The sequence below is a fragment of the Pipistrellus kuhlii genome, unplaced genomic scaffold, assembly GCF_014108245.1.
Source record: "Pipistrellus kuhlii isolate mPipKuh1 unplaced genomic scaffold, mPipKuh1.p scaffold_m20_p_7, whole genome shotgun sequence".
NCBI lineage: Eukaryota > Metazoa > Chordata > Mammalia > Chiroptera > Vespertilionidae > Pipistrellus > Pipistrellus kuhlii.
In genome coordinates, this window is record NW_023425573.1 from 67349673 (window position 1) to 67377080 (window position 27408).

General features: G+C 43.8%; 1 protein-coding gene across 2 annotated transcripts in view; it reads left to right on the forward strand.

Annotated features, from left to right (window-relative positions):
- ZRANB3 (zinc finger RANBP2-type containing 3) overlaps positions 1 to 27408 on the forward strand; it is a 162721-nt gene that overhangs the window by 122225 nt on the left and 13088 nt on the right. For both annotated transcript variants that reach the window (XM_045575675.1, XM_036420869.2), the window contains exons 11-17: positions 849 to 1028; positions 1753 to 1905; positions 17754 to 18135; positions 20714 to 20911; positions 22430 to 22521; positions 25269 to 25370; positions 26493 to 26635. In XM_045575675.1, the coding sequence (XP_045431631.1) occupies positions 849 to 1028; positions 1753 to 1905; positions 17754 to 18135; positions 20714 to 20911; positions 22430 to 22521; positions 25269 to 25370; positions 26493 to 26635 (1250 nt within the window). The remainder of the gene's footprint in view (positions 1 to 848; positions 1029 to 1752; positions 1906 to 17753; positions 18136 to 20713; positions 20912 to 22429; positions 22522 to 25268; positions 25371 to 26492; positions 26636 to 27408) is intronic.

Genomic DNA, 27408 nt, shown 5'->3' on the forward strand with positions numbered 1-27408 from the left:
AATAACAATACAGCAGTCATAAGAGTCCCTCCCTTCAAGTTCTAGTGCATGTGAGCATCAGCATGGGTTGGATGACACTCTCGAAGGATGGCAGGTGTTTCTGTCCACCACCTGCATGTGACAATAGCATAAGCAGGGTTCACAGTTCACTCAGCCTGCCAACTCAGCCTGCGTTTTTTACTCACTTTTAGTTTGAGGAAATTTGTTTATTTCATATATTATTTATAAAACAAGACAGTTAATCGTTTTAATGTTGCACTATTTCAAACTGATGTAAAGTGCAATTGTGTAGAAAATGAAATTGTGTTATGTATATTGAGATACAAGCTAGTAGACTTCAGAGCCTTTGGAATGTAACATAAGAAATTTCATAGGAAGAGAACAGTATGACTGGAGACATGATTTTCTTGCTTTATAGAACATCAGTATGAATTAAATGAACAGAGGATGTCATTGCTCTCTCCTCGTTGCTATGGATACCATGTGTTAGAAATTATACTCTCATTTATAATGTATTTTATTAGATTTTCCAGTGGTAACATGAATCCAGTCCTCATCAGACAATAAAGTAATTCTGTGTGTGTGTGTGTCCATCAAGCTGACTTTTGAAATATTGAAATACATTTTGAATGTGTGCTTTGTAGTTCACCTGGCTGTCTTGCAGTCTTCATCTGCCTTTCATGAATTATATTTTCTTAATTTGGCTTAGTATGAAAAACTGATATGTTTTTAAGTCCTTTAGCGTTCTCTTCTCCATTTAATGTATTCAGAAAGTCTATGACACATGGCTCTATTTTATATTCGCAGTGTATAGTTACATCTTGGTTTCTTCACTTTATTTTGCTCAGGGTTTGACATTTACTGCTGCAACTCATGTTGTATTTGCTGAGCTGTACTGGGACCCTGGGCATATAAAGCAAGCAGAAGACCGTGCTCACCGAATCGGACAGTGCAGTTCTGTGAATATTCACTACCTCATTGCCAATGGGACTCTAGACACCCTCATGTGGGGAATGTTGAATCGCAAGGTAAGGCTTGCGTTTAAACCAGGTTACCACCTTACTGTTATCCATAGTCTACCTGAGTTAAGAGGATGAGTTTTAGTGTTTTCAGGCAAAGGATACCTAAGTACACAAAGATATTGGCGATAATAGAAAAGGTAGTATCGTACCTGCCATCCTTTGTAATAGAGACAGACATTCCTATTGTATTCATGCCCTTCTTATACGGCTTTAGAGGCTAGTGGAGAGGGATAGCTAGCAAGGAACTATAATGTATTCAAGCACCAAGTCTTTTTTGGAAGTAAAGAATAAACCCTTTCTCTGAAGGATTCTTGAATCCAGAGCTAATATTGGATAGAGGACACCCTGCACCCAGACTCTAGAAAAGGTAGGAGGGACATTGCTTGCTCTGTCCCTGGAGCTGTCTCTTCTCCAAGCCTTGTAGAATGTTTATAGAAAGGATTTGACTAAATATTAGAAGATAGTTTTCAAGCACTGAGTATAGATATTCAAAATGGTCATTCATATGTAGATTCAAAAGTTTATAAATATTAGGATAATTTGTCTAGTGAAAACTGGTAATTTGGTTGTGATTTTGAATAATTATATTACTGCAGCACATGATATGTTGAAGCAATATGATTTTCTTTAATGGATTGTTTGTGATTCAAATGTAAAACCAAGATATTGCTTAGCAAATATCAGCAGTGCGGCGAACGTTACGAAGGTCACATGCTTCTCCCTCCTCCAGGCACAGGTTACCGGGAGCACTTTGAACGGTAGGAAGGAGCGACTTCAGGCTGAGGAAGGGGAGAAAGAAAAATGGGATTTCCTGCAGTTTGCTGAAGCTTGGACTCCCAGTGAGAGTTCGGAGGAGCTCAGGGATGAAGTTTTGTTCACTCATGTAAGACGATCATATGACTTATCCTTTTCTATTTTCTTAATATCCTGAAACTATAACTCTATTGTATACTAGAGGCCCAGTGCATGAAATTCATGCACTCAGGGAAGGCGGGGTGGAGAGGGTGGGAGTCCCTCAACCCGGCCTTCCCCCTCTCGCAGTCTGGGAGACCTCAGGGGATGTCCAACTGAAGGTGGGGAGCAGGCCTAAGCTGGCAGTCGGACATCCTGAGCACTGCTGCGGAGGTGGGAGAGTCTCCCACCACTGCCACTGCGCTTGCCAGCCGTGAGCCTGGCTTCTGGCCGAGCAGCAACCCCCTGTGGGAGCGCACTGACCACCAGGGGGCAGCTCATGTGTTGAGTGTCTACCCCCTGGTGGTTAGTGTGTGTCATAGCAACCTGGCGTTCTGTTCAGTTGATTTACATAATAACTTTTTATTATATAGGATTGTTTTAAATAGCAATCTTTACTTATTTGTGCTATTGAAAGCTAGCCTCCACGAAAAGCTGAAAAACTGCTTAGAACCAAAAACTAACAGATGGAAGGAGGCTGCAGCTGTGGCTTGTATCTTCCAACAGTTAATATCAGTGCCTCACTGTTCAGTTCCTTAGAAAAACAAGCTGAGTAGAATCCAACTTCAGAGAAAAATACAGGAGGCTATCTTTATGACCCTGAGGGTTGGGAAACATGTATTAAATTTGCCACAAAATGTAACATAAGCAAGTTTTAGACCCTTTTTGGGGCAATACGGTATGAGAATTATGGGGAGTTTAATTTTTTAAAGAATTGATCAGAAATTATAAGAATAAAATTAAAGTCTACACATGTTTTTTCATAATATAAATTTTAAAATTTAATATAAAGTTTAGTTCCATAAAAACATAATATTTTTATGTGGAATTTTACTAAACTTTTATGTATCTTATTTGCAGGATTAGTTTTTTTGTGTGTTTTTTTCTAGGATGCTAGAATGCCATTTTGTCAAATGTTGCTTAAGAAATAGAAGAATTGTTTGTAAAAATGTCAGAGAGGAAGGAAGAGGGAGAAAGATAGAAACATCAATGATGAGAGTGTATCCCTGATTGGCTGCCTCCTGCATGCTCCTCTCTGGGATCCAGCCCGCAACCTGGGCATGTGCCCTTGACTGGAATCCAACCCAGGACCCTTTGGTCCACAGGTCGACGCTTTAGCTACTGAGCCAAACCAGCCAGGGCTGTAAAAATTTTTTTAATTAACTCCTTTTAGTAGTGTTTCTTACATTATATTTTGGTCAATTAAAAACCAGGTATCCTAGGTTTTTAAAAATATATATAATTCAAACTATAAAAATGTAACAATTATTTGTAGTTTTTCTTTCTCTAAAATTTCCTAACTATTGAACTTTGTTTAAAAGTTCATTTCTATGACAAGTATTGAGAATTTGACATTTGACACACATATGTACATGTTTATTGCGTTCATGCGCACCTGAAGAAAAACATATATCTTTGTAAAAGTTGAAGGTCACCCAGTCACCCTGACCGAAGCTTGCTTTCCTGAGTTAGGTGCTTGTCTCTCTTAGGTTACTGTTACCTTGCACAGGTTTTCCGGTGCGTGGCTTTATGCACATGTGGCATCACAGGGAGTTCTGCCCACGTCCCTGCCGTTTGCTTTCCACTGTTGCAGTTACCCTTGGTCAAGAGGGGCCCAAAAGCATTAAATGGAAAATTCCAAGAGTAAACAATTCACGTATGTTAAACTGTGCCACCGTTCTGAGGAGCCTGATGAAATCACATGCCGTTCTGCCCCAGGACATCAGTCATCCCTTTGTCTCCACGTTGTATATGCCCCGCCCATGAGTCACTTAGTAGCCATCAGGATTATCAGATTGACTGTCCCAGGATTGCAGCGTTTGTGTTCAAGTCACCCCTATTTTATCTAATAATGGCCCCAGAGCACAAGGGTGATGATGCCGGCCATTCAGATATGCCAAAGCGGAGCCAGAAGCGCTTCCTTTACGTGGAAAGGTGTGTGTAGGAAACATATAGTGCGTAGAGGACTTGTGCTATCCTTGGTTCCAGACATCCACTGGGCGTCTTGGGACGTGTCCCCGGGGATAAGGGAGGATGTGTGTAAATCGGAATCTTATAACAGACCATTTGTCTTGCTTTGTGTGTGTTTGTTTTGGGGCCAGCATGTGAAATGTGCTTGAATGACTTTAGGTGGGAATGCCACCTAGTACTTTCTCTTTACATCCTCCCGCTTCATGATTTTTAAGAAATGTTCAATTTTTTGAAAGGTCCTAAAAAAATGTAGTCTACTGACGAACGTATTTTTCTCCTGAATGTTGCCAAAATCAGCATTTCCTATGGGAATTTTTCTGTTTATATGGATTTCTTTCTGGCATGCATATATATATATATATATATATATATATATATATATAATTCATTATTTTACTGAGAGGAAGAGAGAGGGATAGTCAGAAACATCGATGAGAGAGAGAAATCGATCAGCTGCCTCTTGCACACCCCCTACTGGGAATGTGCCCCAACCAAGGTACATGCCCTTGACTGGAATCGAATACAGGACCTTTCAGTCTGCAGGCCGACACTCTATCCACTGAGCCAAACTGATCTCGGCTCTTTCTGATCCTTTTAAAAATCCTTTAAAAAATTGTTTCCTACATTTGGCATTTTAGACTATTTCTAATTTTTTAAATTAAACTTTTTGTCAAATTTGCTAAATTTGTCTATTGTCATAAAACCAGCAAACACGCGTTTAGCTGGAAAGTTTGTAGCAGTTCTGATTGGATGGCTTTGAACAGCGTGTGACTGTTTTGGCGGCGTCAGCATATTAAGGCAAGTTCGTTTTATCCCCGTGCCAGTGCTCCGAGGCTGCGGCGGGAGGTCGGAGCCGGGCAGAGAGCAGGGCCTTCCCCTGCGAAGGACAGACTGAGTGTGTTAGCGCACCCCTCTGCCCAGGCCTCAGCCTGGAGAAGGGGAGGCTGAGGGGCTCCCCGGGAGAAGACCGGGAGCAGAGGGTGAGCCTGAGGGGCAGAGAGGATAACCCGGGCAGGAAGAGAGCGAGGAGGCTCAAGTCTCCCGGGTCCCCAGCTCCCAGTCTTCTCACCCTGCCAGCCCGACACATTCAAAAGATGTGAAGTCTATGAATGATTTTTAGAAAAGCAATAAATTTGGTCAGTGTGACAGATTGGTCTTCAGTATGATGATGGGCCCTGGGGACAGGGAGGCCTGTGGTTCGGAAGAAGAGGAGGAGGGAAAGGAGAGAAAACTTTTGTGGATAACATTTTTCTGTTCATTTGTATATTTCCTTCCTTCTTTCTCCCCTGGTGTGCACTGCCCTTCAGAATGGTATCATCCCTGTCTCCCTCCTGCCTCATCAGAATCCTCTTTGTGTTACTTAGCCCAACTAGTAGATGAAAAGAATCTGTGGAATCAGGATGGTGTTCTACCAGTAAATACCAGGAGACGTGTGCTGCTTGTTAAATATAAAATGTTTGGGTGATGGATGGTAAATAGCACTTCCTCAGCCCCTCTTGTAGGCATGCCCTCACCTCACTGCAGGTCTCAGGGACCTCTGTGACCTGGCAGCACGGGCCCTCAAACTCTGCTTTGACCCAATGCTGGTCAATGCCCCCACTATGGCTGTTAAACATCTAAATAATCACCTGCATGGCATTAATCCACACAAACGTATGAGTCACAATTCTTCATCCATCCTAGATGTTTTTACATTTTTAAAAGACATTATTTATTAACCCAAATGAAACTCGAATTTAAGTTCAACTCAGATGAGAGCAAACATCCCATGACCGCGAGGAAGGGCATCTTTGCACAGCCCAGGCGCTGTCTCCTGCGGAGCCGTCCTTCCCCAGGGTCACTGCCCCAGCGTGGTCTGCTTTCTCAAGCTTGTTCATTTCTTCTCGTCTGGATGCGCATGGCTTCTAATTCTCTTTTGGCTTTGAGATATTTTAATTTTCCTACATTGGCTTCCCCACTGAATGATAAAGTAGGTCGTTTCCAGAAGAGAGAGAGAAATATGGACTGTATTAGTCTATGTCGTCATTTCCAAACAATTAAAGGCTGCTTCGTTTTTGCCACCATCCTCTGAGGGATATTCCTTCCTTTGGCTATAGCTGCGGTCAACGGGGCCCTTCCCCTAACCTCTTTAGGGACTTTTCCCATCCTCTTTTGGCCTAAATGGGTAATCAGCATCATCATTTATTCAGCCACGGAGCTCCTAGACACTAGATGGCTTCCACGGTCCTTTCTAAGTATATAACGTATACTTTATAGTATTATAAAGAGAAGTATTCAAAGAGAAACTTGGTGCATAAGTGATTCACAATTGAGCAAAAGAAAGGACTGATCTAGCCAAGTCCAGCTCCCACTTGGGACAAGTGTTCCTTCTGCTAGATTTCTCTCCTCAGATCTCAGTGAGCCAGAGCTGCTTCCCTTCTGTGGGGACAGATTCCACATGGCTCCCAAGTTCCCACTCCTGCACTCTCTGCGTTCCTTGCCAATTGTTTTCACTTAATGGGCTCTTAGTTCACTGTCTCCCAGGTTTCCCCTCTCATTGGCCTCTTCCTGGCTGTCTAGCCTTCCTTACCTCCCCAGTGCTCATGCCTCTGACCTGGCTCATACCACTGCCTTTTCCGTGTCATAACCAGCCTCCAGTCCCTGGCCTTTGTCCTCCAGGCCCTCTAGGGCATCCTTCACCCAAAGCAGATTTACCTCTCAGACACCACATTGTCATTGAGAACATAAGATGGTTGCCCTAGCTGGTTTGGCTCAGTGGGTAGAGCATTGGCCTGCAAACTGAAAGATCCTGGTTTGATTCCCGTCAAGGGCACATGCCTGGGTTGTGGGCTCGGTCCTCAATGGGGGGCATGCAGGAGACAACTGATCAATGATTTTCTCTCATCATTGATGTTTATCTCTCTTTTCCTCTCCCTTCTCTGAAATCAGTAATATATATATGAACATAGGATGGTTGCTGGTTTACTGCAAAAATAGTATATGTGGTTGGAAAGGAGAGCTCTCCAGCACAACTGTGAAACTTCAAAGTATGCCCACAAAATTCATAAACTGCATATTTATTAAATCCCAACATTGTATGAAATATTTGTTTTGTTGTGGGCTAAAAAGTACAAATAAGAATCTGTCATAAATATATAAGAAATAATAGCCTTGTTTCTCACATAGTGTCTAGTTGAAAAAATGGTAACAGCAGGAAGTAAGTTGACGCAGGAACTGTGGCATTGGTGAAGTCTAAATTTGTCTCACCCAAGCTTCTTGTTTCTGAAAATGCTAAAGCTCTGGTTTCTTTTCTTTTAAAAAAAAATATATTTTTATTGATTTCAGAGAGGAAGGGAGAGGGAGAGAGAGATAGAAATATCAATGATGACAGGAATCATTGATTGGCTGCCTCCTGCATGTCCCCCATTAGGGATTGAGCCTGTAACCCGGGCATGTGCCCTTGACTGGAATCGAACCTGGGATCCTTCAGTTCGCAGGCTGATGCTCTATCCACTGAGCCAAACCAGCCAGGTGAGTGCTGGTTTCTTGAAGCGAACACACCTCACATTTGGTATTTATTTAATATATATTTCAGAATTCGAACCACTCTGTAAACATTATTAACTAGTCTGCATAATAGCCTAATGATAAGGATCAGAGGCAGCCTCGTTGTCATGGAGACATTCAGATATCACTGTCATCGCTTACATCACATAGTGCTATTATTAGGCATTTGTCTTGTTTGCCTCTGTGACTTCAAGTCACTCAGTAATAATAATTAACATGTAGTAGTAGTAATAATAATAATTAACCGAGTGGTTATTCCGTGCAGTCACTGTGCTAAGCCTTTAACACTCGCGATCTTGTTTAATCTTCCCAACTACACCGGGAGGCATGTGTGTTACCATGTCCCACTAACGCTCAGAAAGGTCAGGTGATGCAGAGCTGATGGAGCAGTGCCTCTCTGCTCTACACCCTACCTTCGTGGCCTTGCCAAACTATCCTAGCGGCTTTAGAACCGGTGTACTATAGACCCTTGATTACTTGTGGAATGCAAAGGACGTGAAACCCTTCATTTTGGCTTAGCCAGTGTATATGGAACATGTACTACACATAATGCATTCAGAGAGAACTCATTATATATAAGATGTCTACATATAAATATTTACTAAGATTATATGAAATGCAAATCAAAACCACAGTGAGATATCACTTCACACCCAGTAAGATGACAAAAATTAAAAAGACAGACAATAAGTATTGGCAGAAATGTAGAGAAATTGGAGTACCCATCCATTGCTGGTAGGAATGTAAAAATGCAGCCATTTTGAAAAGCAATATAGCTGAAGGGTCCCGGGTTCGATTCCGGTCAAGGGCACATGCCCGGGTTACAGGCTCAATCCCTAATGGGGGACGTGCAGGAGGCAGCCAATCAGTGATTCCCTGTCATCATTGATATTTCTATCTCTCTCTCCCTCTTCCTCTCCCTTCCTCTCTGAAGTCAATAAAAATATATTTTTTTTAAAAAAGAAAAGAAACCAGAGCTTTAGCATATTCAGAAACAAGAGGCTTAGATGAGACAAATTTAGACTTCACCAATGCCACAGTTCCTGCGGTCAACTGAATTACTATAAACTAGTAAACCCAGCAGTTCTACTTCCAGTGAAATGAAAAAATGTCCACACAAAAGCTTGTACCTGAATATCTTAGCAGCATGTTTCATAATAGCCAAATAGTTAGACCAGTTCAATGTTCATCAGTTGATGAAAGAATAGTGTTGTATATCCACGTGATGGACTGTTACTCGGCCGTGAAGAGAAATGAGGCACTGACACAGGCGACAGTAACCCCTGAAAACATTATGCAAGTGGAAAGCCCCATTTGTCTGGTTCTGTCTATATGAACTGCCAGGTAGGCAGACCCACGGGGAAAGAGGAGATCAGTGGGAGGCAGGCCTGGAAGCCGGGGGGGAGGGACTGACTGCTTCAGTGGCATGGGGTTTCTTTGTGAGGGTGATGAAAATGTTTTCTAATTAAACAGTTGTGATAGTCGCATAATTCTGAACATACTAAAAAATAAGTCACTGAATGGACACTTTAAAAGAGTGAATTTTATAAATAAACCATCTCATTAAAGCTGTTATTTGTAAAAGGATGTATGCTAGGTGCAAAGATGAGGAAAACGGCTAGCTTTCCGTTGGAACTTGCTCTGGTTGGGAGAGTATTGTAAGCACACCGTTTAACGTCATGTGGCGGAGGTGGGGACATTTGTGTGAGGCGGGCTCTGGGCACACAGGACGGAACAAGTGGCCGCCCGGGTTCTAGCTCCCTCTGCCTGAACTAGAACCAGTTTAAGGGACCGCTATATTGCTTTTCAAAATTAAGGTTTAGACCTTCGTTCAGAAGTAGATTCTGAGGAGCTCAGAGAGGGGTTCTAGCTCAGGCAGAGGAAACTCCTAAAGCACCGTGACAGGAGCAGACGTCAGTGTTTCTGGGAACGAGGTTCCGTGTGAAGGAGTGGGTAGAGGGCACCCGAGGAGTGAGTACAGGAGAGGAAGCCCGAAACTGCAGTCAGGCGAAGGAGCCACACAGGCCATGCCCGGCAGTTGGACATTATCCCAGAAACAGCAGTGTCATCAGAGGTTTTTAATTTTTCCCCCACCGATTCTTTTTTTTTTTTAAGGATAGTTCATTGATTTTTAGAGCAAGAGTGAGAAAGGGAGAAGAGAGAATCATGGATTGGCTGCCTCCTGCATGCCCCTTACTGGGGATCAAGCCTACAACCCAGTCATGTGCCCTGACCGGGAATCTAACTAGCAACTTCTCAGCCCATAGACCGCCACCCAACCAACTGAGCCACACCGGCCAGGGCTCATCAGAGGCTTTTAAGCAGATGAGTGTGGGGATCAGATTTCTGTTTTCACAAGTAACAGCGTGGGAAATGAGTCCTGAGAAGGCACAGGAAGGAGTTCTTGGAGGCAGTGGTATTTGGGGAACCGATTCTCTTCCTGCCCGCCGCTCCCTCTCGGCTTTCTCCCCTGCCCCTGGAGGAGGAGCTGTTGGTCTGGTTTTTCAGAGCCTGAGAACTTGGCAGGAGCACAGCTTAAAGCGAATGGGCTCCTGTCCCCGCACGTGTGTGTCCACAGCCCTGTCAGGCCCACAGCCTTCTCCGCTACTGGATGTGGGGGAGAGCGGGAATTCCCGCTGTGGCCCTCAGACGGTGCTACACCGTGTGCTGAACCTCTCCTGCGGTGCTCTCGGGTACGCACAGGTCTATGGATGAAGCCAGTTCTTTTTTTTACTGGTAAGGTTATTACTAAATAGAAGTCTCCTTGTCGGGGATTCCCAAATGGGATTTGGGGTACTAAACATCCCGGCAGTGGTAGTGGTAGTAGAGTATAAGAGAAAAATTTCACTCCTACCAGGGGTAGAATCAATACGGTGAGGCCTGTGTGCCGCCCTGGTTAATAGCATCATGTTCAGGAAGAGAAGAGGGGATTGAAACAGGCATGTCGGGGAGATGCCATGAGCAGAGACATGTAAGTAGGTGAGAGGAGGACCAGCGGAAGTGTTAGGAATTGACCCAGTTCAGTTACTCAGGGAGGATCCCTAGCAGAGGACTTCATAGTCCACCTGGTAAGCAGAAGAGCCAGGAGACTGAGGGTGGAGAGGAGCTGGCTGACAGGTGGAGTGAAGAGTCCATTGCGACCTTGAGTTTGAGGCGCCTCTGAGTCACTCAGCTGATGTCCAAGAGGCATATGGACGTCAGGCCTAGACCTTAAGGAGAGACTGTGGCCCATGGGCTCTGACTAATTACCCAGAGTCCCATTCCAGCGATCTGTGCATATTAGGTAACATTTTGCTGCAAATTCTAATTGTCCTTGGAAGAGAGCCACCTCCAAAGACATTTGCCTGCGTTGCTCTTGATGTCATCTTGAAAAATAAGTAATAACATTTTTCATTTTTACCATTTTTTAAACCAGAGTGTTTTATTTTGTTTTGTTTTCTCTATGCCCACAGAAAAAAACTTGTGCCTAAGAGTTGATCACTGTCACAATTTTAACTACAATGGGAATGAACATTTTGCAAAACCTGAAAAATTCAGTCATTATTTTTAGGAGAATTAAAAATATGAAATGAAACTACTTTGTCACTTTATATCCCCTGACTTGATTATAAATGGTAGAGAAGCCATCTTAGTGCCAGTCCCAGTAAACAGTCATCGGCCATTCAGGAGAGCAGCAAAGGTCAAGGTCCGTCATTCGTAACTGAATTGATTTCATCAATTCTTTTAGGAACAGGAGACGAGTGACACAAGGCAGCGATGGTTTCTGCCAGAGCTGTCCTTGGATCAAAGCCTGCTAAGCCCGCCCTCCGTGTCTCTGCTGGTGGTGTGTGCTGAGCTCGGCTCGCACCAGGCTTTGAAGTGCTTTATTGCTTTTTTATGAGTTTTACTAGATTTTCTTTTCCTCTCCTTCAGTTCTAGCAACTGACTTAATTCTATCATCATGGCCAGGGGATTTGTCTATAAAACAGAGCAAATATATTATGTCCCTGCACCTTTCAGAGGAAAACATGCACTTTGTCACGTTAAACATTTTGCAGTTTTAATGCCCAGCACTTCCCACAAAAAGCAATATTTTTTCTTTTGTTTTTCAAAAACATTTGGACAAGAGACAGAAACACAATAACTGAGTGTCAGCAATATAACTGAAGAGAGGAATATGTCCTTCCATTTTCCACATTGCTTATGATACGTGCTTGTTGATTTAACTATATTTCCGCAAAGTCTTTTGATAAAAATTACGGTAAACTCAGATCACTCTTCCTATTTAGAAACACCTACATGTAGGTTTCTTACTTATCATATTAAAAGGGTCACTTAAAATCATTACTTCTTTACAAGGACAGTCATGATGAGTTAGGACATTTGTGAATAATTTGTTACTCTAATGTCTCCTATTAAGGCAAGAATGTAGTTATAAAAGAAAGACATTTTAGCTTACTCTTGCTATTAAGTAATAATAGCAAGGCCATAAAAATATTTTGACTTTCTGTGTTCCTGCCTTTCTTTACCACTAAGAAATGCTATAATATTAATAAGCCAGTAACTTTTAAATGTCGACCTGCCACCGAAGTGTGGGTGCTGAATATGTAACCATCAGTATTGTGGTGAGACTGAGGAAGCTTGCTCCTGCAGGGGTCATGTTATTGTTAAACCTAATGTTGCTGAAAAACCTGTTTATTTGGGGAGCTTTTTGTTTACAATTATTTTTTAAACTTTTTTCTCAGATGTAGTCTTCAGTGGATCCATGATCACTTTTTAAAAATTAATTTAAGTTGTAAAAGAAAAGTTATTAGAAGCAGTTTAACAGATTTAGGAATTTTGCATTCATATTTAGTATCTGTGCCGACAAGGTCATTTCCTTCTTGTATTAAGCAGACATGTCCCCAGTGGAACCTCCAGGAGGAGCTGTTGGTGATCTGTCCCTGCCTCCAGTCATCCGGAGAAGTGTTGTTTTAGGCTGATAACACCTCTGAGTCCTGCCGGCACAGAAATGTCTCCAGAGTCCTCTAGCCATTGCAGCCCAGTCACTTTCTTCTACTCACCTCATCAGCAGTTTCCCTTTGGGACTGCATGAGTACTCCCCTGTCATTTTTAAAAAAATATATTTTATTGATTTTTTTACAGAGAGGAAGAGAGAGGGATAGAGAGTTAGAAACATGATGAGAGAGAATCATCGATCAGCTGCCTCTTGGGGATGTGCCTGCAACCACGGTACATGCCCTTGCCTGGAATCGAACCCGGAACCTTTTAGTCCGCAGACCAACGCTCTATCCATTGAGCCAAACCAGTTTTGGCATCCCCGTCATTTCTTACGGGAGGCTATTCAGAGCCCAGTCACAGTGATAGGCAAGTGAGCTAAGTGAGCATCTTTCATGCCTGCACAGAAGTAACTGTGTCTTGGCATTGTTCAGTTTTGTTTTTAATCATTTGAGGTCAGCTAGAGGGATCTTCATTATTGAAGAGAATGTATGTATTTGTTTCCTCTTAAAGAGTTCACCACCTAGCCAAGACCGGTTTGGCTCAATGGATAGAGCGTCGGCTTGGGGACTGAAGGGCCCCTGGTTCGATTCCGGTCAAGGGCATGTACCTTGGTTGCGGGCATATCCCCAGTAGGGAGTGTGCAAGAGGCAGCTGATTGATGACTCTCTCTCATTGATGTTTCTAACTCTCTGTCTCTCTCCCTTCCTCTCTGTACAAAATCAATAAAATATATTTTTTTTAAAAAAGAGTTCACCGCCTATATATACACTCACATATCAGCCTTCAGTTTCTTGTTATCTCTAGAAAATTAAGGAAAGAAATGGAGCTACTTGAACCATATGTGCATATGTGCATCTTCAGGTATTTTATTCTAATCCAGTGGCTTTTAAAAAATATTTTTTTTTATTGATTTCAGAGAGGAAGGAAGAAGGAGGGAGAGATAGAAACATCAATGAGGAGAGAGAATCATTGATTGGCTGCCTCCTAAATACACCCTACTGGGGATTGAGCCTGCAACCTGGGCATGTGTCCTGACAGGGAATCAAACCATGACCACTTGGTTCATAGGTCAGTGCTCAACCACTGAACCACACCAGCCAGGCATAATCCAGGGGCTTTTAACCTCTGTTAGGACCCAAATCCCTTTGAGACTATGGAGAGAATAAAGACCTGCTCTCTGAAAATGCCATACAATACAACCTTTTCTAGATAATCCAGGGCTTTCTCAGGCTCACTGAAGACTGTTCAAGGTCTAGTGAGAGGCCTGTGAATCTCAAATTAAGAACTTGTACTCAGTAAACCTGTGACTCTTGTTCCCATCCAACATGGACAGTCATCAATCGTGTTAGATTTTCTCACCTGTGATTCTCAGTCATAGCTAAGTGTCAGAAACCTCGTCAGCCAGCTTCCTGCCTGATTGCTTAGAGGCTACACTCAGAAAACAACTGGTGATGGGAATCAGTTTCTTTTCTTTTCTTTTTGAACTTTTAATGAATTAATTAATTTTTTCTTTATTGATTAAGGCATTGATATGTGTCCTTACCCCCCCCCCCCCCATTATCCTCCTACTCTCCTACTTATGCCTCACCCCCCAGATGTCTGTGTTCATTGGTTATGCTTATATGCATGCATACAAGTCCTTTGGTTGATCTCTCCCCCTTATTCCCACCCTCCCCTACCTTCCCTCTGAGGTTTGATGGTCTGATCGATGTTTCTCTATTTCTGGATCTGTTTTTATTCATCAGTTTATGTTGTTCATTATAATCGAGGATCTCAGAAGTTTTTATCCTGTTATGCCTCACAGCTTCTGGCAGCCCCATGGCCAGGACCCTAACTTGTAACGTTCGCTACTTGTAACTACATTCATCATTGCCCAATTTAGCCTTCAGAACATCAGCTGAAGTCATTGTCACAGATTAATCTCATCCTCTCCTTTCCTAAAATTATGTTCTGTGTATCCTTGGGTTCCTGGGATAATGTAAAATGATTTCCTTCCCACCCACCCACTTCTTTTCTGAAATTTACATGCTACGGTCTCAATTTATTATTATCCAAGTGGCTGTAGTTTCAAAATAGCACCTGTACCGATTGCTCCCAGGTGCTGTGAGTACCTGAGCAGTGCAGAGGGCGACGTCAATTTCTGATCACCCCCCCCCCAGTCACTGCTAACCTCGACTCCAACCAGCTTCTAGCAGAGAGTGAGAATTTCTCAAATGCTAATTTTTAAAATTAGTCATTACTTAACTAGTATAAGAACTTTGTTTAAAAATAGCTTAATAAAATAGCTCAATTGAAGAGATCAATTATAAAAGCTGATTTTTTTTAAGGCCCTGTGCATTTTTTTGTGTGTGAAAGATTTCTTAGGTTTTTGTTTTGTGTCATTGAAGAGAGGGTTGCTTTTTTTAAAAATAAATTTGAAACAATTGTGTTTCATTTTCTATTTTAGTGGGGAGATGGAGAAATTAAAATGTTTTTATAGAAACAAACTATTTAAAATGTAGAATGAGACAAAAGTTTTGTTTTCATTTAAACATTATTCAGTATAAGCAACAATAGCCTATTATTGTATATTTTTGTTGTGGGTTTTTTTTTGTATTTCATATTTATTTATTTATTTATTTATTTTGCTGTTTTATTTGTTCTTTAAAATTATATCCAGGAAGAGAACCAGTTGAGGGAGGGGATTAAGACAATATATTGAAAACATCATGTTAGGTGAAAGACTCCTTAAATAATGGTGAAGTGCTAGGTACCCATCTTCTCCCATCCAAGTACTCACCAGGCCCGGCCCCACTTAGCTCCCAGGATCAGATGAGATGAGGACATTGGGGTGATATGGCCGCAGGCAGCAGCCCCTTTGATTGGGTCCCTGGTCCCTGGTAACGAGCACTGCATTGTCTGAGCAGAGACTGGAGGACCCCTTTGGAGAAGCTGACTGGACTAAGAAGCAACAGTCGAGACTGAACGGGACCCCCAGGCAGTCACTATTGACCCCAGTGAAGTTTCCAACAGTAGCATTTTGGTGTCTTATTTTTCAATATGGATGGACATCAGGGCTACCAGGCGTGAAAGGAAGCCACTCCGATGAAAGAGAAACCAAAACAAGCATGTGAGCCCAGAAAGGGGTAGGAAAGAAACAGACAACGCAATGAGCTGAAGGAAACTTTAAAAAACACCACAACTGGCATTGATAGTCACAGAGAAGTAAAAGAATGTCTGGTAACCATGAAACAAGAGCAAGGAAGGAAAAACCAGAGAACAGGGAAGAGCTCTTAGAAATTTAACCTACCGTATTTTTCGTACCATAAGACGCTCCGGACCATAAGACGCACCAGTTTTTAGAGAAGGGAAATGAAGAAAAAAAGATTCTGAAACAAATAGTGTCCTAAAATAGTTTATGTGCATTAAAACCCAACATCACAGTCATAAACACATGTAATCAACCCTGTAAAGTAAACAGCAGCATTTAGAACCATTTTAGAGCCAGGCAAGCACACAGAGACCACACAGAGCCGGGCAAGTAAAAAAACTTTTCTTTTAAAGTATATGTGTAGGCTATATTTGGACCATAAGACGCAGGGACTTTTTCCCCCCACTTCTGGGGGGAAAAAAGTGCGTCTTATGGTCCAAAAAATACGGTATATCTTAGAAAGAAATAATTCAGCAAGGATGAAAAGGAAAATAAGAGAAAATCATACAGAGCAGAACAAATAGAAATGGAAAAATGTGAGAAAAGGTGAAGAAAATCATATGATCGGTTCAGAAGCTTTTTGCCTAGTAGGAATTACAAACAGAGGACATCGAGGAAGAAAAAAAACTCTTAAGAAAATTTCCCAGAGCTGAAGTACATGAGATTTTCTGATTGAAAGCACCCACTGAGCACCTAGTAGAATGAATGGAAAACCAGAGCACACACACACTAAAGCCACTACTCTCCTGATTTCCTACCTTTTTTACTGTTCCCTTTCTCTTTTCTTCTCAGTATCTCCCTCATTCCAGTCTTCATGCTGTTCCTCCACTTTCTGTCTGTGGCTTTCCCCTTCCCCCTTTCCTCACTGAAGTCTCCTTCCCTCACATGCCTGGCAGTTGATGCCAGCTGTACCCTGGGGGCCTATCTGGGTTGTCAACTTGGATTTCCTCGTGTTGTTTCTCCATGTGGCCTGGGCTTTCCTACAAAGCATCTCAAGACACAAAGGAGGGGATGAGAGGGGTGGGAAGGAGAGAGAGACAGACAGACAGACAGACAGACATCAGCAAAATGGAGGCCACACAGCCTTCAGTGACCCAGCCTCAGTGGTCATACAGCATCGCTGCACTGCATTCTGTTGGTTGAGACAATTACAAAGGTCCCCCAAGGCTCAGGTGGTAGGTACACAGGTCCTACCTCTAAATGTAGGGTGTCAGGGCCACACTGTGAGAAGAGCATGTGAAATGGGGTAAAAACTGGTGTGACCATCTTTGGAAATGCAGACTGCTGCAGTGTGTGTGTGTGTGTGTGTGTGTGTGTGTGTGTGTGTGTGTTCACAGTGGTATCCATTTCAACCCCAGCAGGACTTCTCTGAAGTTAATTCCTTTAATGAGCCTTAGCTGCTAGCTCATCAGTTGGGAAGGCAGGAGCCCTGCTTCCTCCATCAGGAGGTTGCGATTTCCACTGTGAAAAGGTGATAAAAAGCGTGAGATGTCGCTGTTAGAAAAGAAAACAAGGTAATTATTAAAATGTGTCTGTTAAAGTAGCTATTCTATTGTAATTCTCTTTGGTCAAGAAAAAAGTCTAATATGAAAAACGTACTTTTTATGATCATCGTGTTTATAGTTTGGGTGTGATACATTTCTCTAGGTTCTTTTGATTGACCTGATTGACACAGCATCTTCTTTCCCTGATTTACGTGCGGAACAGATAGTTTATGAAGTACATGTTAGTCCTGTAGCCCGTTCACCTAACCTCTCCAAAGCCGGAGTGTCCTCTGGAATATGGAAAGACTCAGTACCTGCCTCACATAGCAGGCGTGAGGATCACAGGAGTGAATAGATGTAAAGTGCTTGGCACGTTGTAAATGCTAAAATAAAATAAAAATCACATGCAGGAAGTATATGGATGTGTGAGTGATATTCTGATCTACAAATATATGAAGAGTCCCAGCAAAACGGAAATCATTCCCAACAACGTACTCAAAAGGAGAAAAGACATGGCTCATGAAAGCAGTTTGTCAAGCTGTTTCATTGGGAAGCACATGCTAGATTGCTTGTTAATTTGATAACTGTTTTTTGTTTTGTTTTTTCTAGTTTGAAAAAGAAAAACAGCACGATATTCGATCTTTCTTTTCACCCAAACCTAAAAAAATGAACTTGGTGACCTCCTGTGATGAATCAAAGGTGTTCCATGAGAAAAATACTGTACTGCCACCAGGCCCTGGAAAAATACCTACAAGAGATACCACTGATGTTGAAAACAGTTTTGAACCTGAAGCTAAAAGATGGAAGTCAGGCACCCCCAAAGGCCGCTGCAGCCCCCCACAGGCCCAGGCGGGCTGGGCCCAGAAAACCACAGCTCTGGCCCAGGCCACCACGCCCGCCCCTGGAGAGGACTGGCAGTGTGGTCTCTGCACCTACATCAACAACGCACTGCTGCCTTACTGTGAGGTGTGTGGGAATCCAGGCCGTGCTGGTGAGTACGCGGGCCCCCCGGGGTGTTTCCAGGTAGCCAGCCTGCCTCGTAGGGCAGTGTGACGCGGCACTGCCTTCAGCTTTAAGCTGGAGGAACAGCTGCACATGTGAAGGGAATGTATCCCCTTGTGGAATGTGGAAAGCTCCTGGCTCCGTCAGGAATGTGGGCCCCCGGCGCCCGTGGCCTGGCATTAATTTGGCACAAATGGACATTGTGATTAATGCCAGCAGGATGTGAATTCAGTGGGCAGGAATAGAAGCTCTGTTGCTATGGCAGCAAATATGCCTGATAGTCATAGACCTGCTGTTTTCTTTACTCAGAGGATAATACTTGATTTTAAAGAAATTATACATTATTTTTATTCATATAAAAAAAAATAACCCAGTGTCGCTTCTTTGTCTAGTAAAATATACACTGGGCCATGTTTCTGGCATAACAATCATAGAAATCCCTCTCTAGATCTTTTTAAAGAACCGATTTGATAATGTTTTATGAGTTTATTCTTTTTTAAAGCATGCTATTTTAAAAGTAGAAATGATAAACATACCTCAGAGTATGTTCTTATAGCATAAGATGCCATTTCCTGATGCTTTGCTTTTGGAATGATTATTAATACCTGGTTGTCTTAAGAAAAAGATCATTCATATGCCTTTTGTTGCAAATTCTCCTGTGTGAGAGGTCATTTTTTGTGGTAGCTCAAAGTACCAAGTTGACAGTTTTGGAACCTGGAAGAAGTCATTTTGTTTTATCAAGGGTAAGAATTGTTCACATCTCCTTTTCCGTCACATGTGAATTCTTCAGAGTATTAACATTAATAAAGACGCAGCCAAGTTGAAGCTGAAACTGCTGTTCCTCCTTGCCTGTCATTCTTCCCTCCATCTTAGCTTTGATTTGAGAGAAAGTGTAATCAGTAGCCGAGTCTTTCCTCTTTCATTTCTGGGTGTTCCTACCCAAACTGACAAGGCTGCCATCTGGGCGGGTATATTTGTAAGGTGGACACCTGTTGTCTGTGAACTAAATTAGAACCACAAGCTTATCCCATATCATCTCTCTCACAATTTGCATTATCTCATTCAACTTCCAACTGCTACAGGCAATAAAAATAAAGTATCTTGTGACTACGAAGTAATGTCCGTTCACAGTGAGTACGTAAGTTGAGCGATTTAGCAACAAAAATTAGTTTAACAGGGTTTAATAGTTCTGATTTTTCTTTGTGATTATACCAAGAGCAACAACGAATGTTTCTAGACCCATGATTTAATAAGCAAATGCCCAAGCAGTCCAAACAAAAACAAAATGCCTTTTGTGAGCAAGCAACTGTCTGTTCAAAGAGAAACATATATTCTAATAACAATGACATTACTGTACATAAAAGTTATTATTAGATTGAATTTACTGTAATTTGTCATAGAGATTTCCAATCTTAATTTGGATATACCTCAAAAGTATTGAACCACAGAATTATTTTTAATCTATCTAAATTTTAAGTCCTTGCCTGCCATATAACACTTTGAGGAAATGGTGGAATCCAAAAATCAAAGGAGCCCTGTTAGGATATTACATTCCTATGGAGGTTGCTCATGCAGATTCTAGCACATTATATGAGATTTGATACAGTATACTAATAAGCACTTATATTTGCTAATATCTAACACTTCTCTTGTGCTTTGTTCTTAAAATTGATAGTTTACACTTGACATCTTACAGTTATATGCCCAGATTCCTTGCAGGCAGCATGCAGCCCGAGGGCCGCGAGTCTGACATGCTTGCTCTAATGGGTACCTCAAGCTTAGCATGTCCAAACTGTAATTGTTGATTCACCACCAACACCCAAATCTTCTCTTCCTCTCTCTTCCCTATATCATGCTAAAAACCTAGGTGGCATTCTTGATTCCTTTCTCTCCTCCCACATTTGACCCATCAAATTCTCTTGGTGGGGCCTCTAAAATATATCCTGATTCCGGCCACTTTATCTTGTTGCTACCACCCACTGGAATCCACCGTTTTCTCTCTCTCAGACCTTAGTGGCCTGTCTACTATTCTCCCTTGTGGCTCTTCTCTATACAGCAGGCAGAGTGAACCTTTAAAGACTTAGGTCAATGTCTTCCTTTGCCTAAAACCCTCTAATACCTTCTAGCTACAGGCAGAATCTAACCCAAGAATACAGACTCAGGGCCAGGCTTCCTAGACGCATGGACAGCTCTCAGCTCAAATGGGGCTCTGCCTAGAGCTGGGCCTTGCTGACCATCTCCTTACTTACAAAACCCTGTTTTACCTGAAGAGGCCCTACTTATTTGTTTACCTGCCTACTGTCTTCCTCTGCCTCTTAGAGTGGAATCTCCGGGGAGCGGGGATACATCTGTCTTGTCCTTGCTTCCTCTCCAGCACCTAGAGTAGAACTTGGTATTTAGTCTCTCAATATGTTTCCAGAGGATGAGCAAACATTGGTGACTTCGCTTCTTTCTATAAGAACTACTGTGATTTTTTTAAACTTTCCTTTTCAAACTGGGCTTAAAGTAAATAATGACTTTATCTAATGTATATGTAAATTATTTGATTTTTATAATTCTACAAATAGATAGCCTACATTATACCCAGGATAAAAACAAAAATGAGGAAGATGATTCTCAGAAAGACACGTCCAAAAGCATTTGCACTAATTCTGACGATGAAAAACGAGTGCTTGTACAGACAGAACCGGAACCGTTGGCTGAGAGCAAGGAAGAAATATCGAAAATCAGGAGAGACAATGGACTCACACCCCCGCCTGGTGATGGTAAGTTTGCTCCAATTTCCATTGTCCAGATATTACCCAGGTGCTTAGACACATGATGCTGTTAGTAGATTTGTGATCACCACCTGGTTCTGGGTTCCTCATATTCTCATTTATATTAAAAATATAAACCACACACCTAAACACCAGGTAGCAGGGAGAGCAGAACCAGCGCCTGGCTGCCCTGCTCCAGACCTGCTGCCCGCCTCAGGCCCGCCCTCCGCAGCGGCCGCTCCATTCACACAGCAACCCCGTCCATTCACACAGCGGCCACGCCTAGCGACTGGGTGGTGTGGATATTTGGGAGGTTCTTTGGGGCCAAATGATAAGGTTGGCAGATGATTAACAGCCATTAGCAGATAATTAATTCTTTATGCATGAATTTCTTTTAAAAGCCTACAACTAATTGGCATATTTAAATTTAGGGTTTGGGGTTTTGTGTGTTTTTGTAAAGAAAATTTTTCTGGGGAACATAATTTCAAGACTGCACGAATCAAGTGATCACTTTGTTAAGGATGTAAATGTTGAATAACTATGTTGGATACCGGAGACTAATATAATGTATATTAACTATAATTTAATTTTTTATAAAAGGCTATATGAATCATGACTGCACTTGGAGCCAACCACATAGTGTTTCAGATTTACTTGCTTTCGGGTTGATTCCACTTATTATTTATAGCTGTAATGGTTGGCAAATACTAGTCTGTATGTCATGCATCACTATATTTATGGGCCAGCTGGCAAGAGACTGTGAGTGCCTTGGAGTTATTTTCTTTGTTATTCAGTTTGTGACCATAGTAACTCACTGGGCTAAGTCCTCTTGCTAATGGCGTGGCCTTGGAAAAGGGAATGTGCCTCAGTTTCCCCCTCTGAATAATGCACTACTTCTCTCTGAGAGGTATTAATATATGTGTTTAGACCAGTGCATGGAACATGGTAAGTACTTGGTAAGTGTCAACTGTAATTATTATTTAGGTCAGCATTGATAACCCTGTCTTTCCTACAGAATACAGTGGTCAGTGGGACTGAGGAAGGAATAAATGAAAAGGGATTATGAGGAGAGAAGATGTCCACTCGTTTCCCTTTGTGAATAGGAGGCGAAGCCACAGGGAGTCAGGCACTTGGGGGCCGTCACGGGGTGGTGTTGTTGCTGCTGATGGAGACGGTGCCCTTTCAGCCTCCACTTCAGTCAGCTCTAGCAGAAGTCTAGAGGTCGGACTCCTTCACGCGCGGTGGCAGGAAATGCTCCCTCGGGGCTGACTTGTAACTGCCCGGCTCTTTCTGAAGGTGTTTCTTTCTTCCTGGGTCACTAGCCAAAGCGCAGAGCCGCTGGTGCTGTGGAGGCCATGCTCCGAGCTGCCTCCCTGCGTCCTGCTCAGGCCCAGCACATGCTCTCCATCACAGATGTGGATATACTTGGTAAACTGGTTCGTCATGCCAGCCCACAGAGCACTGAAATGAACTATTTTGGGTTGAGGGTAGATGAGCCTTCAGGTTCTCTTTCAACTCCTTGCTTAGAACAGTCAAAGAGTGAAGACCTTCAGCCAGTGTACGGCACCCTAATGTTTCGTGCGAGTAGGAACACCGACCGGATTCACCTCTACACCAAGGTAAGCATCATGCCACTTATGTGGCTTGAATCATGCAAAAGCCTTCCTTTTTCATGTTTCAATGAGATATTTAATTTTATTAACAAAGAGATTGGCACCTGGTTCCTTTTCTCCTTAAGGCTAGTCCTCAATTCCCAGTGGTAAGTCAGAGAGGCAGCCAACATAGCAGTCAGGAGCCCAGACGTCAGCACCAGAGCCTCAGCTCAGACCTGGCTGTGGAGTCTTGGACACCTTACTTCATTGCTCTGTGCCTCAGTTTCCTCCACTGTAATGTGTGGAGGGGAAGGATAAAAGGAGCTGATTCCTGCAAAGCACTCGGCACAGTGCCAGCCACAGTGCCCTCTCATAAAATACCAGCTCCTGCCCTGACCACTTGAAGCAGCAGCGACATAGCGTCTTCACCTGCCATCTGTTCACTGAACCCCGTGGCAATACCATGAAAGGATTGCTCAGGTTCCTGCTGGAGCCCAGGCTGGTGGGGCTCAGACTTTATCTCAGGACCTCTTTGCACTCCACATTCACTGAGGACCACAAAGAGCTTCCGTTTATGTGGCTTGTATGTATTGATATCTACTATATCTAAAATTAAAATGGAAACACTTAAAATATTCATTTATTGTTTTACTTAAGAGTAGCCATAATGTAAATATGCATATTTATATCAGTAGCATATTTTCATGAAAAATAGTTATCTTTTCCAAAACAAAAATAATACTTAATGAACATTTACATTTGTAGTTTTCTCTAAAGTCTTTAGAGAAGACAGTAGGATTCCCAGATCTGCCTGTGCTTGGAAAGCCACTGTACAATTTTGACATAATAAGAATGAAAAAGGCAAATCGTGTTTTACTGTTCTTACATCAACTCTTTGACATGTGGATCCCGGAAAAGAGCTGAGGGCCAGGTGAGAACCCTTGGCCTAGGTTAACTGGTCTGAATATTTGACGAAAAATTGCTGAAATGATGAATAATTTTGTTTGGACTACAGTTTCAAATTTCTAATCTGTATAATAAAATGATATTTATAACTTTTTAAACTCATGGGCCATTCTACCGGAAGAATGCCTTTTTAAAGATAACTTAGGTTGGAGCTGCGCAAGCTCAGTGCCATGTTACCTACTACACCAGATATAGATCTAGGCAGATGGCCTCCATGTAATAATTTTCAGTTCTAACTGAAGATTAGAAGAGCAGGAGGTGGGGAGGATCATGCATACAAAATCACCAAGCAGCCTCCTTTCCTCATCGGCAACAACCTCTGTCCTGGGGCCACACCGGGAGAGGGACCCCAGACAAAGCCAGGCAGCCCGCAGCCCAGGCCTAGCCCTGGGAGGAGCGCCCCGGGCGCCTCTGCTCCCCCAGGCAGACCTGAGCCTGAACCACCCTCACTCCCTCAAGAGCGAGTGCCAGGCCATGCTTCTCTGACCGTCACATGGGACCACAGGGAACTGACCCCAGGTGGGCTTGAGAGTCAAGAAGCCAAAAATTGGACACTGGTCAGAGCACACACAGGAATTCAGAAGCCCTTAGCTCGTCACCCGTCTTACTCTCTGCAGTGGAAGCTGTGCTTCCTGAATCATCTGATTTTGGTTCAGGAGAAGGTCGGGGAGAACCTGCCAGCTCCTGGCAGAGGCACAGGGGCCGGCTGCCAGGCCAGGTGCGGCCACGGCCTTGCCATCCCTTCTGGCTCGGCCACCAGCCTGGCAGCATGGCCACCTCCTGTTCTTGACATCTCTCTTAGCAGCTTCCAGTGCATTTGTAAGACTATTCTAAATACGTGTCCCTTTACCACAAAACTTTATTCAGTTATTTCCTACACACGAGACCCAAAGCAGATGAAATGCTACCAGGTCTGTTCACAGCTATAGCAGAGTTGAAGTGAAATCTTTTCTTTTGACCTTCGAGGAGCCAAAGTAGAATCTGGATAAAAACTCAGCCTGCTGCCTAAAAGAATATGGCTTAAAAAAAAACCAGTAACAGCTGGGACGGTTTGGCTGAGTGGATAGAGCGTCGGCCTGGGGACTGAAAGGTCCTGGGTTCGATTCTGGTCAAGGGCATGTACCTTGGTTGCGGGAGCATCTCCAGTGGGGGGTGTGCAGGAGGCAGCTGATGGATGATTCTCTCTCATCGATGTTTCTAACTCTCTATCCCTCTCTCTTCCTCTCTGTGAAAAATCAATAAAATATATTTAAAAAAAAAAAAAAAAAAGAAAGAAAGAAAGAAAGAACAGTAACAGCGATTTAGCCATTTATGTCATTAACATGTAACTCTAAAGAACTGTCCTTGCAGCCAGAATCCCGAGTGTGATTGAGTTTAGAACAACAATTATGTATTTAAACTTTGAATCCGCAGGTAATTTCTTTCTGTGTTTTTTTCCCCCCAAAGCAATTGTGGGAGCTGGAGCTCTTTCTGTTAGCAGAGAGTTCGAATATGATTCGACTCTTGTTGCTATGTTTTCACATGCAGAGATCCTCCTCCCCCTTTATAAAGAAGTACTTCCTGCTCCAGCCTTGTGTTTAGCTGACTACCCCTCTGCGTGGTGGTTTCCCTGAGCAGTGAACGCACCGAGGCATTCAGAGGGCCCCGGGGAGCCTCCCTCTCCTCCTCTCATCGTCCTTTCTGGGGGCTGTGTGGGTGGGATCTTGGGAGACTGGGCTATTATGTCACAATGCAGTTCTTTACTTTTAACATAATTATGGTGCCTACAGACAAAATGGATTAACAAGGCCTTCTTAATCTATAATCAGGATGGAAACCAGATGAACTGCAATTTCATTCCTATGGATATAAAATTAGACCTTTGGGAAGATTTGCCAGCAAGCTTTGAGCTGAAACAAAATCGCTCCCTGGTAAGAATAGTTCTGTGAATTTGTTGTAAATTAAAATCTGAGCAATGTTCATGACCATTTGGAGTGTAATAAAAGCAGAGCTCTCATGGCCAGTGGCAGAACTCCCATCACCGGCCGTGCCAGCGAGCGACCCCGCTGCTCAGACCGTACATGAGCTCCATTTCCTTGGTGAGCGAGCACACCCAGGCTGCTGCTTCTGCGGACTGAGTCATCCTCACATCCAGTGCCTCATTCCCAGGAGTAGCAGCGTGATCGTTGTCTCTGCCAGGCCACACTTTCTCTGTGAAGGCTCAGGTCTAACCTGGCAGATTCTGAGCGCGGAGATGAGGCCATGCTGGGTGACTCTCGATTCCGGGTGAGAGCACCAGCCTGCAGTGCAGGTCAGGCACCTGCCGGGGAGGCCTCAGCGCTCACCTGTGGCCCGTTCCCCGTCCCCGCAAGGAGGGTCAGCGTGTGCAGGGCAGACCCAGCATGCAGTGTACTGCTTTCTGCAAGAAAACAGCCATGATGTTTTGCCCTTTGAGTGGGAACCAAACATTGCCCGTGGGGGGCCTGCACCTGTCTTAAAGGGAAAGGTAGCACTGGCTTACCTTCTTCAGTGTCACTAATCATGATTCGCAGGTTCCCGGAAGATAGCCAGCTACGTGTATGTGACCGATAAGTGAGGTGAATGTTACTCTAATAAAAATGCCCAGGTTTATTGACGGCTATGATTTAAGTCGTGGGGTTCAAAGCCATTCTCAAGTGTCGCAGTGTCTGTCGGTCACGACTGCCACACCTGCTGTCCCCAGACCAGCTCTGCCTTGGTCATGGCTTCCACCCGGGGCCTCTGTCGGCCTCACTGAGCACATTGCTGCAGCTGGGCCCTGTGTGCCAGGGACGTGTGCCAGGCGCCCTGAAACGGGCCTTGCGGAGTCTCTGGGCCAGGAGATGCCTGCAGAACTGGTCATATGTGGGTCAGGAGAAAGAGATGAGCCATCAAACCGAAGAAAGCCTTCACTAGAAGCCTGTTTGGGGTATAACACCCCCTCAGTGGCCCGGCGCTGTGAGGAACCCCACTTCAAAAGAAGGTGTGCAGTGCGCTGCGTGCTCTGCCTCACCTCTCCTCTCCTCTCCCGGCAGATTGTGCGGTTCGTGCGCGAATGGAGCGGCCTCACGGCCATGAAGCAGAGGGTGGTGAGGAGGAGCGGGCAGCTGTTCTGCAGCCCAGCTCTGGCATTCGAAGAGGCCACAAAGCAACAGACCAAACCAAATAGCACAAAAAGGTATGGGCAGCCCTTCTCTTTCTGTTTTGTATTTATGACTTGGCGTGGTTAGTTCTTAGTGGGGAGGTGTGGTTTGAGGCATTTATGTAACCACTGAAGAAATCCAAGATTCGGTTGTCTGTTCTCAACATGAGTCGCACTCACCCAGCCCGGGACCCTTGCTCCTAGGAAGACATTTCCCTGCGAGGACAGCAGGACACGCCTCTGGGCCCATCCGCCCTGCATCCCGGCCGTGGGTCTGGTGCCATGCACAGGGGAGCTGGTTCTGGTGGCCGCACCACCACCCAGTGGTGGAGGTCACGGTTACGCCTGTGGTTGGAAACAAAAGGAGAGGTCAGGCGTCTGGTGTCTGCAGCTGTTTGCCTCTGCCGTCACCGGTGATAGTCCCTATACATGTGCTTTCCTCTCGTGGCATCATAGCCATCTCTGCCTCACGTAGGTCCCATGTCCCCTGTGGGATCCCGCTCTCTGTAGAGTCTTTCCTCAGCACGAAGCAGGTTCCGGGCAGGGCAGGTGGCTCTGTGCTGCCCTCTCCTGCTCTGAAGAGACCGCAAAGCACCAATGGCCACATGGCAGAAAAGCCCTGTAACCCCTTCACCCCCACATGCCGCCGTTTTGTGATCTCTGGCCTTCCCTATGCACACAGGTGAAAAAAATTCACCAATGGTCAGTGGTTGGCACACTCATTAGTCAACAGAGCTAAATATCAACAGTACAACGACTGAAACTTCTTTGGAGAGCCAAATTTTTTAAACTTAAGCTTCTTCTAACGC